At 36.7% G+C, this 14,754-nt stretch overlaps 1 protein-coding gene across 1 annotated transcript; it reads left to right on the top strand.

Annotated features, from left to right (window-relative positions):
- Positions 1 to 5,614: 5,614 nt before the first annotated feature.
- Positions 5,615 to 8,196, top strand: LOC129777021 (protein SDA1 homolog). Its single transcript, XM_055783068.1, has 3 exons — positions 5,615 to 5,893; positions 5,966 to 6,792; positions 6,851 to 8,196. Exons 1-3 carry the CDS (start codon positions 5,702 to 5,704, stop codon positions 8,070 to 8,072), a joined length of 2,241 nt encoding a protein of 746 aa, XP_055639043.1. The 5' UTR covers positions 5,615 to 5,701; the 3' UTR covers positions 8,073 to 8,196.
- Positions 8,197 to 14,754: the final 6,558 nt, after the last annotated feature.

Raw genomic sequence — 14,754 nt, 5'->3', positions numbered from 1 at the left:
GTGTTCTCGATGCAAAAGCAACAGGTTTATCTCTTCCGATTGGACCTTGTGAGAGAACAGCTCCTATTGCGTATTTGGATGCATCTGTTGTCAATATGAAGGTTTTTTCGAAATCTGGGTGTATTAGAATAGCGCTGCTAGAAAGTATCTGTTTGCACTTGTTGAATGCTTTTAGAAATTCTGGAGTATGTTCTACTTTCTCATTTTTCCGAAGACATTGTGTTAGCGGTTTCGTTATCCGGCTGAAATCCTTTATGAATTTTCTATAGTATCCCAGTGTTCCTAAGAAGGATTTAATGTCCTTCTCGGTTTTGGGAATTGGCCAATTTTGGATAACTTCAATTTTTTCTGGGTTTGGTTTTACACCTTCTTCATTCACCACGTGACCGAGGAAGGAGACCTCTTTCTTCAAAAATTCACTTTTGTCGAGCTGTATTTTTAAGTTGGCTTTTTTAAGAGCAGCGAAAATTTTATTTAAGTTGTTGCAGTGTTCTTGTAAACTGCTGCTGAATACAATGATATCGTCCATATACACTAGGCAGATAAATCCGGCTAGGCCTACCAGCACAGCATTCATTGTTCTCTGAAATGTTGCCGGGGCGTTTTTCAGCCCGAATGGCATTCTTAGATATTCGTAGTGGCCGTTCTCAGTTGAAAATGCAGTTTTTTGAATATCGTCTTTTTCCATCAGAATTTGGTGGAATCCCGAAGCTAAATCTAGGGTTGTAAAATATTTACTCCTCCCTAATTTATCTAGGATATCCGTGATATTCGGTATGGGGAATTTATCATCCACAGTTTTAGCATTGAGCTTTCTGTAATCAACGACGATTCTCCATTTTTGAATACCTGCAGCATCCGCTTTCTTCGGAACGACCCAAATGGGTGAATTCCATGGTGACGTAGAAGGACGAATTATGTTTTCATCAAGCATTTTCTGAATTTGTTTGCCGACTTCCTCTTTATGGCAATGAGGATACCTATAGCTTTTCTGATACACAGGTATCTCATCATGGGTCAAAATTTTATGTTTCACAACATTAGTAGCTGTAAGGGGTTCGTTGTCGAGGTGAAAAATATCTTGATTTTCCTCAATGACATTGATCAAACTATTTTTCTCTTCTCTGTTTAAATGATCCAGACGAAGTTGGTCCATAAGTTTTCTGAATCTGTCAGGACGAGCTTCCAAAAAATTGAATTCGTTTTGCTCAACCAAGCATTCAAAGTTATTAAGAGTGATCTCAAGTGGATAATCTAATGAAAGTGTTTGATTCTCAGTTGAACTGTTCTTGAGACTGACAATGGCTTTATGACCTACTGCTTGGTATAAACCAGCACATATGAAAAGGTTTGTATTGATTTCGAGATCATCTTCTAGTAAAAAATCACCTGATTGCTCGGAAACTGGTATCTCTATATTATGAATGGTTTCTCTTGAAATTTCCTTTGAGAAAGGTTCTGGATGTTTTCTGAGCATCTGAAGTTTTGTTCCTAATATGGTTATGGAATTGTCATCTGTTTCAATCTTCGCTTTAAGTTCCTGAAGCGTTTCATACCCAATAAGGCCGTGGAAAAAATTATGAAAATCAAAAATATGAAATTTGAACGATTTATCAGTTAAGTCGGGAAATGGATTGAAGTCGACATATCGTTCAATTTTGTGAGTGCCTGAGATGTTGGAGACAACAGTTGGTGTAGGCAGCGCAAAGGATTTTTTCACAAATCGGGGGCATAAATAATTTTTGTTAGCTCCCGTATCTATCAATAATTTCAATCCAAACCCTTGACGTGTGGGAATTTCCATGTAAGGGATGAAATTTTTTGAGTTTACCTGGGGAAATGGGATGTGCTTTCCAGTTGAAAATTTAGGTTATCGACTGCTTCGCTAGAAGTTTCTTGTTCGTAGGTCTCATTGGAAGTTTCTTGCTCATTTTCTAAATGTATTTCTGAATGGTCTTCTTCGTATGAATAATTATCCATTGGCGTTGGGTAGTAATCGTGGTGATAACTTGCCAAGGGATAACATTGATACTCGTATTGATACTCTTGAGCGTTTTGTTGAGTTTGTTCAATATTTCTTAATTCCGTTATCCGTGCTGGTCTCGGTGGGACAGCAGGAAAGAATTGGCTTCTTGCATTATAATTATGCGGTGGTCTATTAACGTAATTTACATATTTAGAGCGAATGGATTTATCAGCATTCATTGGACTCGGTAATGCTTTCCGAAGTTGTCCATTGTTGGTATTATTGCCCTGAGGTGGAGCTGGAAAACGAGGCGTAAAGTTTGGTCTGGTTGGAATACTTTCATGCTGATATGATTGATATGGTTGACGGGGAATAAATGGTCGATGATTAAACATCGGTTGACGAGTTTGTAATTGAGGATAAAAATGTATTGGTTTGGGTAAACGTGGTGTTAAAGTCGGTTTACTTAAGCCCGTACGACTTTGATAGTTACGTTCTTCTACCGCAGCATCAAATGCTTGTTTTATATTTCTGGGTTGACGTGCACGCACGTTCCCTCCAATCGGCTCTTTCAGCCCTGCTAGGAAAACCTGTAGAGCATTTTCCTTATGCGTCGAGTTTCTATCATTTTTAATATTCTCTTCTCTTGGAGAAATATTAGTATTATTAATTAGTAAGGATAGAAGATTTTGTACTTGTCCAAAAAATTGTTCAACTGATCCGTTTTGCTGAAGTTGAAACAGCTCGCGGGTAAGTGTGACTGAGTCACGTTTATCATTATAATAAGCGATGAGATTTGCTTTAATCTCATCCCAGTTGAGAGAAGTTCCATAAGTTTCTAGGACTTGGTCCGCTTCATTAATTATTTTGCTTCTTATAGCTTGAAGCCAAATTTGCTCGAAAGGTGTATTTTTAATAGGTTCCATGAATGGCATAAAATGTTCGACGGACCTAATGAAACTATGCAACTTAACGGGATTGCCGTCGAATGGTTGCAGTTCTCTCACCGCTTGGGGTGTTTGGAGAGATTTCGTAATCTTTTCAGCCTGTTCGAATATTCTGTTTGTTTCTTCAATTCGATTCATGTTCTGTCTAGGGGGTAGTAAAGGATTCGGTTGAGGTGGAGGAGGAGGTATTGGGTTAGGAGAATTGTTCATTTCCGTGTTCATTTCTCGATTTCTTAAATTATAGGGATGGAAACGGTCCATCAAATCCTATATCTCGGGGGTGAAGAAATTTGATTAGTTTTTCTTTAGAATTTTCTTAAATCTAAACGCGATATTTTATATGGCGATTGTTTCTTACAATCTAAACGCGGCTGGCTACACACGGCGCAGATCTTAAATCTAAACGCGATATTTTATATGGCGATTGTTTCTTACAATCTAAACGCGGCTGGCTACACACGGCGCAGATATTCTCTCTGCTGTGTAGACACTGTGCTTTCGACCGGGGGAAATCTTATTGTACCGATCGCATCTACCACAGATATTCACTCTGCTATGCGATCAGTCTCCTACGCGGTGTGAGATTAGCACTTCACCGTTGGATGGTCTGATAAGAACTTTCCGCACTAGTGGAACTACAGATATGCTCTCTGTTTGTTACACACTAGTTACTCGCTACGCGAGGTGGTCTACTTGCACATACGTTTAATTTCTTTTGATAATGATATTATTAATATTTATGCAGATATCAATTCTGCCACATTGGGTGTTTTAACTTTAGTTATATAGAAGGTATAAGATAATAATTGTGGAGAATTACTTACATGGAGAATAAAACTAATATTCGCAGAGTGGTTCTTCCCGATAGCACCTTCATTGATTGATCTGATAAATTTCTTCTTTGAAACAAACATTAGTAATGTTCAAGTCTTTTTCGAAGCACACGTATTGTCTTTTGTATTTGGGCCTCTTTTTCTCGTTATTCAGTTAAACTTCACTTTGCACTAGATTATTTCTATTTTCTGTTAATCCGATATTGTTCTGCACTTAATCAATTCGATCACTATTTCATATCTATTTCGAAACACTTGAGCGGTAATCGCATCCTACCGACTGCGCCAGTTAAAGAAGTTAGGCCTTTGGGAAGGTTTTTAAAAAATTATAAACGAACTACCTCACTTGAACATCGAATTATGACTGACTTTATTCCTTACTAATTAGCCTGAGCTGAGTTCCCTAACGCGGCGTACGGTTATGCTGATTCTCCAGTTTGGTTCCGGTGAGCTCGATCGTGGTGGACTTCGACCTGGCCAAAGCGCTGAGCCTTAGGATTGTGTATCGAACGATAGGTCGATGTTTCGATGGGTCGTTGGTATCGATGATGTTGACGGTGCAAATATTCAGGTCGATGCGCCGTCAATGATGATGCGCTGTTTGTTCATGTGTCGCCCGGAGAACTGATGCGTTAGCTCTATTGGAAGTGGGTCACCGCTGTTGTTCGGTGGTTAGTTGATCTGTTCGTGTAGTACATGGGGATGTGGGTGTTAACTTACATACATGGCAAATGCTTACCGAATTTGTTTGGATGAATATGCAACTTTGTTAGGCTATAATAGCGATTATGTTGAAATTGAATTGCGATCTAATATGAATATATTCATGAGTTGTCAAAGCACCAAATACGACTTTTGTCATACTCATATACGATTTATTACAAACATATAAAAAAAACAAATGGCGCATAATATTTTCGTGAAATGTTTATTATAGCCTCACGAATCGCCATTTTTTATATGAGTATTTATGTTCGTAGAAATAATAATTGTTTGATTGACTTGTGTTGGGAGTGGAATATGAATGTTTAAAATGGCACAGATTGATGTTTGGTGAAAACTCCGATGTGGGTTCGAACTCCGGTCGTCTGGATTATCATCCACCAGCTATCTCGCGCGGCTATCTGAAGATCAATTCTACAGCAGTTAAAACTTTCGAGTGCATCAGCATTTCTTTGACATTTCAATATGATGTAATATGTTCTTTATTAGGATCTAATATGATTTACTGTTTCATGATTTTCTTCAGCATGCAACACGATTTAATACAGTACTGAATCGATTTAAATTATACGCTTATACGACACACAAACTGCATCAGCATAATATACGCATATGATGCGGATTAAATATATTTTACGACAATGTACATCATATAATTGATGTTTATTATACCGAATTGCGACTTAATTTGATAATGGTATATAAAATCGAGTTTTTACATTTTATGCGATTTCAAATATACACGATACATACTTTGATTGATATTATATGCGATTATGATTTATTCGGATTTCTTGTATGACTTGGCACGTGCAAAATTATACGATTTAATGTTTGCTGGGTGTATTGTTGTTCAGTAGTCACTTTCAAATTCTTATCATGCAACGTTTTTTGTCCAATGTACAAACGCGGTCAGCCAAAACTACCGTGTGTAGCGCACTCAAAACGTACATTTTTCAAGGCCAGCATCTTGCATTTTTTTCCAATTGATTAGAAAAATCTATGAAACATTTCACAGATATCGATGTGGATTAAGTTCAACCAGGAAACCGCAAGGTCTATGTTTTTTTTGCAATATTGATACTTCTTGAACACCACCATTGGCATCACATTACATCGAAAAATATGTTTTGACAATGTGACAAATCAAAATGTCATAATGAACCAGCGTGTTTTTGGGTTCTCGTGTGCTTCATCGAATTCGTACTTCATTTCATAAATAAAACTGGAAAATGGTGAGACACAATAATCAATTGCCGGATAATCTCCCGCAATTGCAGAATTTGATCAAAAGGGATCCTGAGTCGTACCGGGAAGAATTCCTTCAACAATACCAACACTTCCTGAGCGTGTTGGATGTATTTCGTTTAGAGCCGGACAAGGAAAGCAAAGGCTTATGTGAATCAATGATGTTTTTAGCTCAGGTGATAATTGAAGAAATAAAAATGATCTGGCGACAGTTTAAAGACATTATTAACTCATGTCCTATTTCACAGGTTGCGCAGTGCTATGTTGAAGAACTAAAAACATTTCCACAAACTATTGTGGATTTATTGAAAACGCATTCAACAACACTTGATCCGGGAATGAGAAACACGTTCTGCAGAGCATTAATTTTGCTGCGTAATAAAAACTTAATATCTCCATTGGATCTACTAGAACTGTTTTTTGAGTTACTTCGTTGCCCAGATAAAGCGCTCCGGACATTTCTTGAGGGTCACATAATTACAGATATCAAAAACATGAATGCCAAACATAAGGATATGAAATTGAATTCAACATTACAAAATTTCATGTACACAATGCTGAAGGATGCCAACCCAAAGGCAGCAAAAATGTCTATAGACATTATGATTGAACTGTACAAGAAACGAATATGGGATGATACCAAGACCGTAAATGTCATCGCATCGGTCGGCTGTTTTTCGAAAGTTACCAAAGTGATGGTTGCAGCACTGAAGTTCTTTTTGGGAACAGACGAGGAGAACGAGAAAGAATCGGACGACAGCGATAAGGAAGTGGATCTGAAGGGTATCATGATGACGAATCGCGTAAACAAAAAAACTAAAAAACGTAAGAGACAGTTGGATGCAGCAAAGAAACTGTACAATCAAGCTCAGAAGAAGAAGACTAAAGCAGTCAGCTTCAATTTCTCGGCTTTGCACTTAGTCCATAATCCGCAGGGTTTGGCTGAAAATTTGTTTAAACAATTACAAAACGGAAATGAACGATTTGAGGTGAAATTAATGCACTTGGATATGATTTCTCGTTTGATTGGAATACATGAATTGTTCTTATTCTCTTTCTACCCATATATTACAAGGTAAATCAAGCGTAGAACAAATCTCGTACTTTGCTAATTTTCTTTTGATCTCACACAGATTCATCCAACCTCACCAACGACAAGTGACGAGGATTTTACAATTCGCTGCACAATCATCCCATGAACTTGTGCCGCCAGAATTGATTGAACCTGTTATCAAAACCTTAGTGAACAACTTTGTAACCGAACGCAACTCGAGTGATGTCATGGCAATTGGATTGAATGCCGCTCGTGAGATCTGTATTCGATGTCCATTAGCAATGAACGAAGATCTGCTTCGTGATCTCACGATGTATAAAAACTACAAAGAAAAGTCGGTCATGATGGCAGCCAAGTCTCTTATCTTGCTCTATCGAGAGCAGATTCCTACGCTTTTAGCTAAAAAAGATCGAGGACGCCCCACAGAGGCAAGCGTCGAAATAAAACCTAAGAAGTACGGCGAAGTCCAAGCGTTGGATTACATTCCGGGAACAGAAGCATTGTTGAACACATCTCCTGCTGTTGAGATAGATAATGATGAAGAAGTCAATAATTCGTCAGATTCCGATTGGGTTGATGTTGAAAGCGATGAAGAGCTTCCTGAGCCTAAAAAAGGGATAACAATGATAAAACAATCACCTGAAGATGATAACTCTGATGATGATGGTGATAGCGAAAGCGAAGGTGAGTGGGAAACAGACTCGGATGCTGGCAGCGACTCCAGCGATGACGAAGAAGAAGAGGCACCAAAACAGAAAAAGGTGAAAACATCCAATGAAGATAGAAGTAATAATAAACAAAAAGGTTCGAAAAAACAAAACACGGAATCTGAGGTGAAACACAACGAGAGAAAACAAACTGAACAAAATGTAACTACGTTGACTTCTAAAGAAGCGGTTCAAGAGCTGGCTCTTACTAAAATATTTACCGACGCAGATTTTCAACGCATAGAACAAGAGCAGATCAAGAAAAAGATGACCCATAACAGTAAGAAACGCCAACTCGAGAAAGAGAAAAGTGAGTTCGTTAAGCTGGATGATATCGAAATGATTTACAAGAAGAGAAAAACGGATAAGGAGGCACGTCTTGAGAGTATGAAGAAAGGCCGTGAGGGTCGGGACAAGTTTGGCTATAAAGACAACCGCCATGATCCTTTTTGTTCGAAAACAAATTCCGAGAAGCGTAAAAACAAAAACTTTAATATGATTCGCCATAAAGCTCGCGGAAAGGTGAAGAAATCTTTCCGTGAGAAACAAATAGCGCTGAGAAAACATCTGATGCATATGCAAAAAATGAAGTAGCCTTCCTTTCTTGTTGGCCTTTTAATGAAATAGCCGAATTACGATTAGAAACAGCGGAACAGGTTCGCGAATAATATTTCATTCGATGTGTAAAATTTGAAGCAATAAACAATAGGGAAATTAACTCTGAATTGTTTATTTTTTTCTTGAATAAAGTGCCTCGAAGTGAAATCATGTTTACAACCCGATGGAAATGTTGGGAACGCGGATTTCAGGATAGTAAGAAATGCTTCATTTTTTCCACTTGACAATTTTCGTTCGGATTTTCTAATTAAGATCTGCGTGAAACCCCAATCTGGTCCAGCCGAAGCGTTATTTTCTAGATCTTTTCAGCTACTCTGGATTTGGTTATGATTTTATGATTTTCTACATATCCTATAGGAGTTTCTGGCGAGTCATGTGTGACTTGATGAAACACAACACCTTCGCGTTTTTTTACGCGAATTTTCTAATTAACGCAGTTTTTTACGCGGATTTTCGAACTAACGCGGTTTTTTACGTGTATTTTCCAATCAACGCGGATTTTTTTAACGTGAAAAACCCTGAGTGTATTGCACTGACACCATTTTCAAAAACTATTAAAAAATTAAAGTTAACAAAAATACATGCATCAGCCGTGCAATAACTGGCGCTCCAATGTGGTTTATTGGAAGACAACGTACTCAACGACCGGACCATTGGCCGTGGAACTTAAGGAAGAATTGTTCCAGTCGGATCCAAGGCGTGTTATTTGGTACAGAAATCTGAACTAAGTACTCATAAAAATGACGCAAAGTAATAACGTTGAGACGGCGGAGTTCCTCTAGGAACGTTAGTGCCATTTATGAGAAAAAGAGTATCGGCATCATAAACACAGTTCGCAATTTCAGCGATCTGGCTTGCATTTTCGCCTTTATGAAAGAAAAGAGATGTTACGAGTTTTTTCTTAGTTGACTTCCATTGTTAACACCCTGTAACTCACAACTGATGGAACAAACAAAAAACAGCCAAAGATTTTTTTTCAGTGTGAAATATAACCTTTACAACGAGCATAAACTTGAAATTGTGTGATCAGTATTGATCACTAAAGCCCGCTATCGAGAAAATAATGGATTACCCAACCTGATACAATTTTTCCGGGCTTTCAAGTTTTTATGAGACCTTCGTGCTGAGAATCAAAATAAAATGCCTTTGATGTTTGAATAGAAATGTGATATGTTTATACCATATTAAAAGATAAGATAAAACTTATGAGCAATTCCAAATGAAATTGACAAATGACAAAACATGAGCATTTTTGATTCGAATGAAAGTTTGTATTCCGTTTGGGTTGAAGGAAATATGAGTTTTCCACAGCAACTCGTGATGACAGTGCGACAGTGTCGATGTCTGATGGCGACTTCCAATTAGGGGCATAATTTGGGTCTCAAACTCGTTAGTATAATCTATATCAGACAAGAAGACACGGAGCCAGTTTTCAAATGTTAAAATTCGAATGAAAATTTTCACATCGTGTTATTTAATTATTTGAAGTGGAGTCGATCTGATGTAGTGGTAACATCCATACCTCTCACGCTAAAGATCACGAGTTCAATTCTCACTCTCGACATTCTTCCAAAAATGGAAGTAAATGTGACGAACCAGCCAAAATGAGTTGAAAGTCACTATAATAGAGAAAAAAAATACTTCAAACAGGTATTTCTAACTTTATTTGACCATTTGCCTATACATTTCCAAAATTCTTACTGAATCTTTTCATTATAATATAAGGTTGTCTTCAAAAACCCTTGGCCGAGTGGTTAGCGTCTCACATTGTCATGCCGGGTGTTCGGGTTCGATTCCCGTTCTGGCCGGAGGATTTTTCGTCAAAGAAATTTCCTTCGACTTGCACTGTGGTCACGCGTGTTCATGAGCTTGCCCCTCGGAATACATTCAAGGCGTGTTATTTTGCTTAAGAAATCTCAACTAAGTATTAATAAATGACGCTAATTAATGCATACGTTGAGACGGCAAAAGTTCCACAGGGAACGTTAACACCATTCAAGATGAAGGTTGTCTTCAAAAACAATTTTCGTGTGAAATTTTTTCACCATCTGCAAAGAAGATGTTTCTTATTCGAATAAAACACTAATGTGAAACGGAAAAGTTAAGTTTCATTCATAATTTTACTTTTAAAAATGTGTTCATTCTGCCTGAAAATCAATTATTCTTTGACGCTCCCCTAAACTGGTAAACGAAGCTCAATGCCGTCAGGGCGGATTGGGAATATTTTGACTCAAGTGTAACTTTTCAATATGGCGTATCGATTTTAGTAAGAGGAATCTTTGATAATTTATTGAAATAAGTTTTAAGACACAGTACTGCTTTGACTCTCCAGTACACGAAATGGCATTATTTCTACCAAAGATGAAATGTTTTCAGCCAACGCAAGTTTGGGTGTGGTACGGCCATAACAATGAACTTCAAACGCGTTTTTCTCGAAACTAGTTTTTTCGAACTGGCGTACACGATATCTCAAATTCTACTGAACCGATTCATGTCAAATTTATATCGATACAATCTGCAGGCATCTCTCTATCACCGAATCTCTCAAAAATTACATTTTAAAAATTTTACTATTTTTAATCGGAAAACGTAAGAAAAACGTTTTAAACCGCATTTTGTTTTTCAAACGGCCGCCATTTTGTCAAAAAACATGTTTTTGACTAGTCCGAGGTTCATGCGATAGCGGCATCTTTACTGATTCTGAATCTGTTCGATTTTTTTTGTTTCAGATAACCAGAAGGGCTGGAATCATGTACGCCATGGTACAACTTTTTTTTTGAACCCTCTCAATTCATCAGCTCTTAACTATTGAATACTTATGAATACTTTTTCTCCGTTCGATTTTTGTTCTATAGTTAAAGGATAGATGATGGATAGTAAAAATATTCTTTGTTTTATTTTTAAGGATCTCGAAAAAACGTCCCAAATTCGTGTCTCTACACTAGAATACCCCCATAAAAACAAAATTGCGAAATGCCACAAAAAATTGAATTTTTGATGGTAATTTTATTTGACGATATGTCGTGATACATCACAATAAGATGCACTTTGAGTATTGCCGTCCATGTTGGAACGTTGAGTTAAGGATGGCGTGAAAAAAGATAAACTACGTTTTTAACAAAGCTTTTATAGTAAATTCTATAGAGATTCAAAAAAAAAATACAAAATGTTTTAATTTGGTATACTATACAATGTTTTCCATTGCGCTTGTGATAAGGTTTGAGACTCTTTTTATGAATACACGAATACAATACAATAATAGATTTTGGGAAAATAAAAACTGTGCGCAACGGTACAAAACCCCTCGTCAACGTAAAACGCTTCTGATTCTTTCTCATTTATATAAATTCTTTATACGAAACTAACGCTTCACTGTCATTCGTTGTTAATACGTCAGGAACAGATTATATACCTCATTCACAACAGTAATAGCGCAGGAGTACAAAGTGGATCGAAATTTATAAACTAAATCGATTGGTGAATACGATTTTTTCTATTTAGTTCTTACAGAACTCAACATTCTTCTTGGGGATTACTTTCAGTCCAATCTACTGTCACTCAACCTGACGAAGACTAAATACATGTTCTTCCATTCTCCTAGGAAGAAAATAACGATAGGTACTGATCCATATATTTTAAATGTACCTATTAAAAAGGTGCATAGCCTCAAATACCTGGGTGTCATTTTAGACTCAACCTTGTCGTGGAGCTTCCATGTAAATTTCGTCGTAAAAAACTCGCATCCCTTTGTGGTATCTTGAAGAGAGTATCACCTTTCCTGCCTCACAAAGCTCTGATTAACTTCTATTTTGCATGCATCCATTCTCAACTCCAATACGGGCTACTGGTTTGGGGCTATGCATGCAAAACAAGACTTAAAAAAATACAAACATTGCAGAACAGGTGTCTTAAAATAATTTATAGGCTACCGAGTTTGTACTCAACTCTAGACCTGTATCAAAATGAGACTCACAGTATCTTGCCTCTTATTGGATTGCGGGAGCTTCAGTCTTTGAAACTTATACATAACATATTACACAATAACAACATACACCATAACATGACAATCCCCACCGCGAGTCATCATTACGTTACACGACAAGCACAACACTTATTACGAACTCGAGCAACATCTAGCATTGGTCAACAGCGTTTTCTTTTTAATGGACCGTCGCTATTCAACAGTTTACCTTCGCATATCAGGTCGATAACCAGTATAGACTTGTTCAGGGCAAAGCTGCGATTGCTCCTGAAGACGAAAATTAACTCTTTTTTAATATAGATATTTCAATTTTTTATGTAGACAGACTGACAGACAGACATAATTGTAGACATACAGTAGTCTGATCTTAATAATTAGTTTAATTGTGCACTCTTTTTGGATCCCTTAAAAGAATATCACTTCACTGGGATCCAACAGGTACTAATTGTTATGTGTTGTACTCTTACCTCTAAGTGTTGTAGCGTCCTGTGAAACAAAAAAAAGGAGACCAACTCTAGGAAGCTCGAGTATGAGTTTCTTAGAGATGGGGGTGAGAGGAGGGATATATAAAAAAATAAAAAAAAAACATTTATATTAAGAAAACGGTTGTATCCATAGACGAATAAGTAAACGAAGGAACATAAATTGTAAGTGAACTATGAATACGAATACGAATTAAAATAAAAATAAAAATATTTCAGCTAAAAGCTTACTCAAAATAAAACGAGTTTGCCTTGAGGAACCAAACCGTGTCTGTAACAAAAACAATTAAAAAAATTTCTTAGATATTACCGTACCGCGCAGCTCTCGAAATTTTCTGAAAAAGAATCACAAATATCAAACAACACATACGAATATATTTAAATCAATATTTCAAGATTTTTTAGTATCGTAAGTCGGGGGGGAATTGAACACGATTTTCAGAAAAATGTAAATATTTCTGAAATGTTTTGTTCAATCTATACCCAATTATTTTTTAAACCAGTACTGGTACCAAGATCACAAAATGTTCCGAAGAGTGTGGTGAAAAAAATAGTTAAACGTTAATTTGGAAAATTTTTAGAGAAAAATTTGAAAACATACCTTTGGGGTGAAATTGGTCCATCTACTGCTTAAACGATTTTTAGTGTGATATGCACTAAACTGTATTCGCTGATTTGTTCTTATATGTTAACATAAATTATAATTCAGGGGTGAGGATACCAAATTTAATGTAATTCCCCTAAAGGTGTAGTAGTGCCTTTCTCTTATCTCGGTCTAAAGTTAGAGCTGCAGGTCATCCGGAGACAGTCCGGGTTTTCCTAATGTGGCCATAAACCATTGGAGTGTATTAGTATTGAGAAATCATAAAGTTCGATATGTCGCATGATGGGATTTGGTTACGGGTTAAGCCAATGAAGTCATATAGGGGCCTGAATTTATCATAAATAGGCTAGTTTTGAAAAAAAAAAAAGTTTGGAACTGGTGGGTTTTATGTTGTTTTGAGTTCTGTAATTTATGGCTACTGAACTTGTACCAGCCATATCTCCGGAACTTGTGGACCGATTCCGACAAAACTTCTCAAATAAGCCAAACTAAATGGAGTTTCAAATGAACCTGGTCGTGCGTAATTTAGCTCAGCCGTTTCCGAGAAAATTGAGCAAACATTGGTTGTCTGGTTAGAAAAAAGTTGATGGTGCTTTTTGGTAATTTTTTTTTCAATTGTTTCAAAAGTAGTTCTATCAATCTGATTGCTATTTCAACTCGTAAATAATACGCCGAGTGTGAATTAATATGTTTAGCATCTATGATTAACGTTTTGATATGTTGAAAATATGTTTCTTGATCATGCGTAAAAATGGAAACAAATTGAATTTAAAAAGCGATGAGAACCACTGACCAACCTACAGATGATTGTTGAACGTGTCATATAAAACAGTTTTAGATTTAATTGAATGATACCTTCAAAAATTTAAGTTTGTTTTCATTAGTATGTTTGATCAATTTCGCCCCGGATGGCGGTACTTAAATTTTTGATGAATTTTTTTTAGTAATACAGTCAACTCTCTCTAACTCGATATCCAAGGGACCATCGAGTTATGGAGAGAAGAATGCTTGTAAAATCAATCAAAGGTGCCATGAAACCCATCGAGTTAGGGAACATATCGAGATACAGAACATCGAGTTAGGGAGAGTTGACTATATTTCCCAATACACCATAGTAAGATGCAATTCCAGTATTTTTTTTCAAATGTTTATCTCAAAGCTATTGAGAATGGCGCGCAAAAAAATGAAAAGTACCATCGATGGGGATGAGATTGGCAAATATTGCGAATATTTTCGAAAACTGTGAACCGTTCAATATATTTTCACTACTTCTAATGTATAAAAATTAACTGTGTTATTGTTCAATAATTCATCATTTTTTTCCGTTTTTGACCCAATCAAACCCGCATGACCCATTCTGAACCCCATCGACGGTACGTTTTTCATCATAGATCCTATGATGAAATAAAAGGGGTTCTAAATTTCTTATTTGATGCCCTATGGAAAATACTGTATATTCCATAGGGCTGGTGATTTGGGGGCACTTTTTACTCCCCTACCCAGCCAGGCCCTTAATGTAATATTATACGAGAATTAGAACTATTATGTATATAATCAAAGGAATAATCTTAACAGGATTCAAACAACGAA

This window comes from Toxorhynchites rutilus, chromosome 3 (genome assembly GCF_029784135.1).
Source record: "Toxorhynchites rutilus septentrionalis strain SRP chromosome 3, ASM2978413v1, whole genome shotgun sequence".
In the NCBI taxonomy this organism is placed as follows: domain Eukaryota; kingdom Metazoa; phylum Arthropoda; class Insecta; order Diptera; family Culicidae; genus Toxorhynchites; species Toxorhynchites rutilus.
The sequence above is the reverse complement of the archived record's forward strand: the minus strand, read 5'-3'. Positions and strand labels throughout refer to the sequence as shown.

What these genes read in the sequence shown, in the direction of transcription:
- LOC129777021 (XM_055783068.1), top strand. Translation starts at nt 5,702, where the DNA reads ATGGTGAGACACAATAATCAATTGCCGGATAATCTCCCGCAATTGCAG. An exon ending in CAATGATGTTTTTAGCTCAG is followed by an intron (nt 5,894 to 5,965) that starts GTGATAATTGAA and finishes CCTATTTCACAG; the next exon opens with GTTGCGCAGTGCTATGTTGA. An exon ending in TTCTACCCATATATTACAAG is followed by an intron (nt 6,793 to 6,850) that starts GTAAATCAAGCG and finishes GATCTCACACAG; the next exon opens with ATTCATCCAACCTCACCAAC.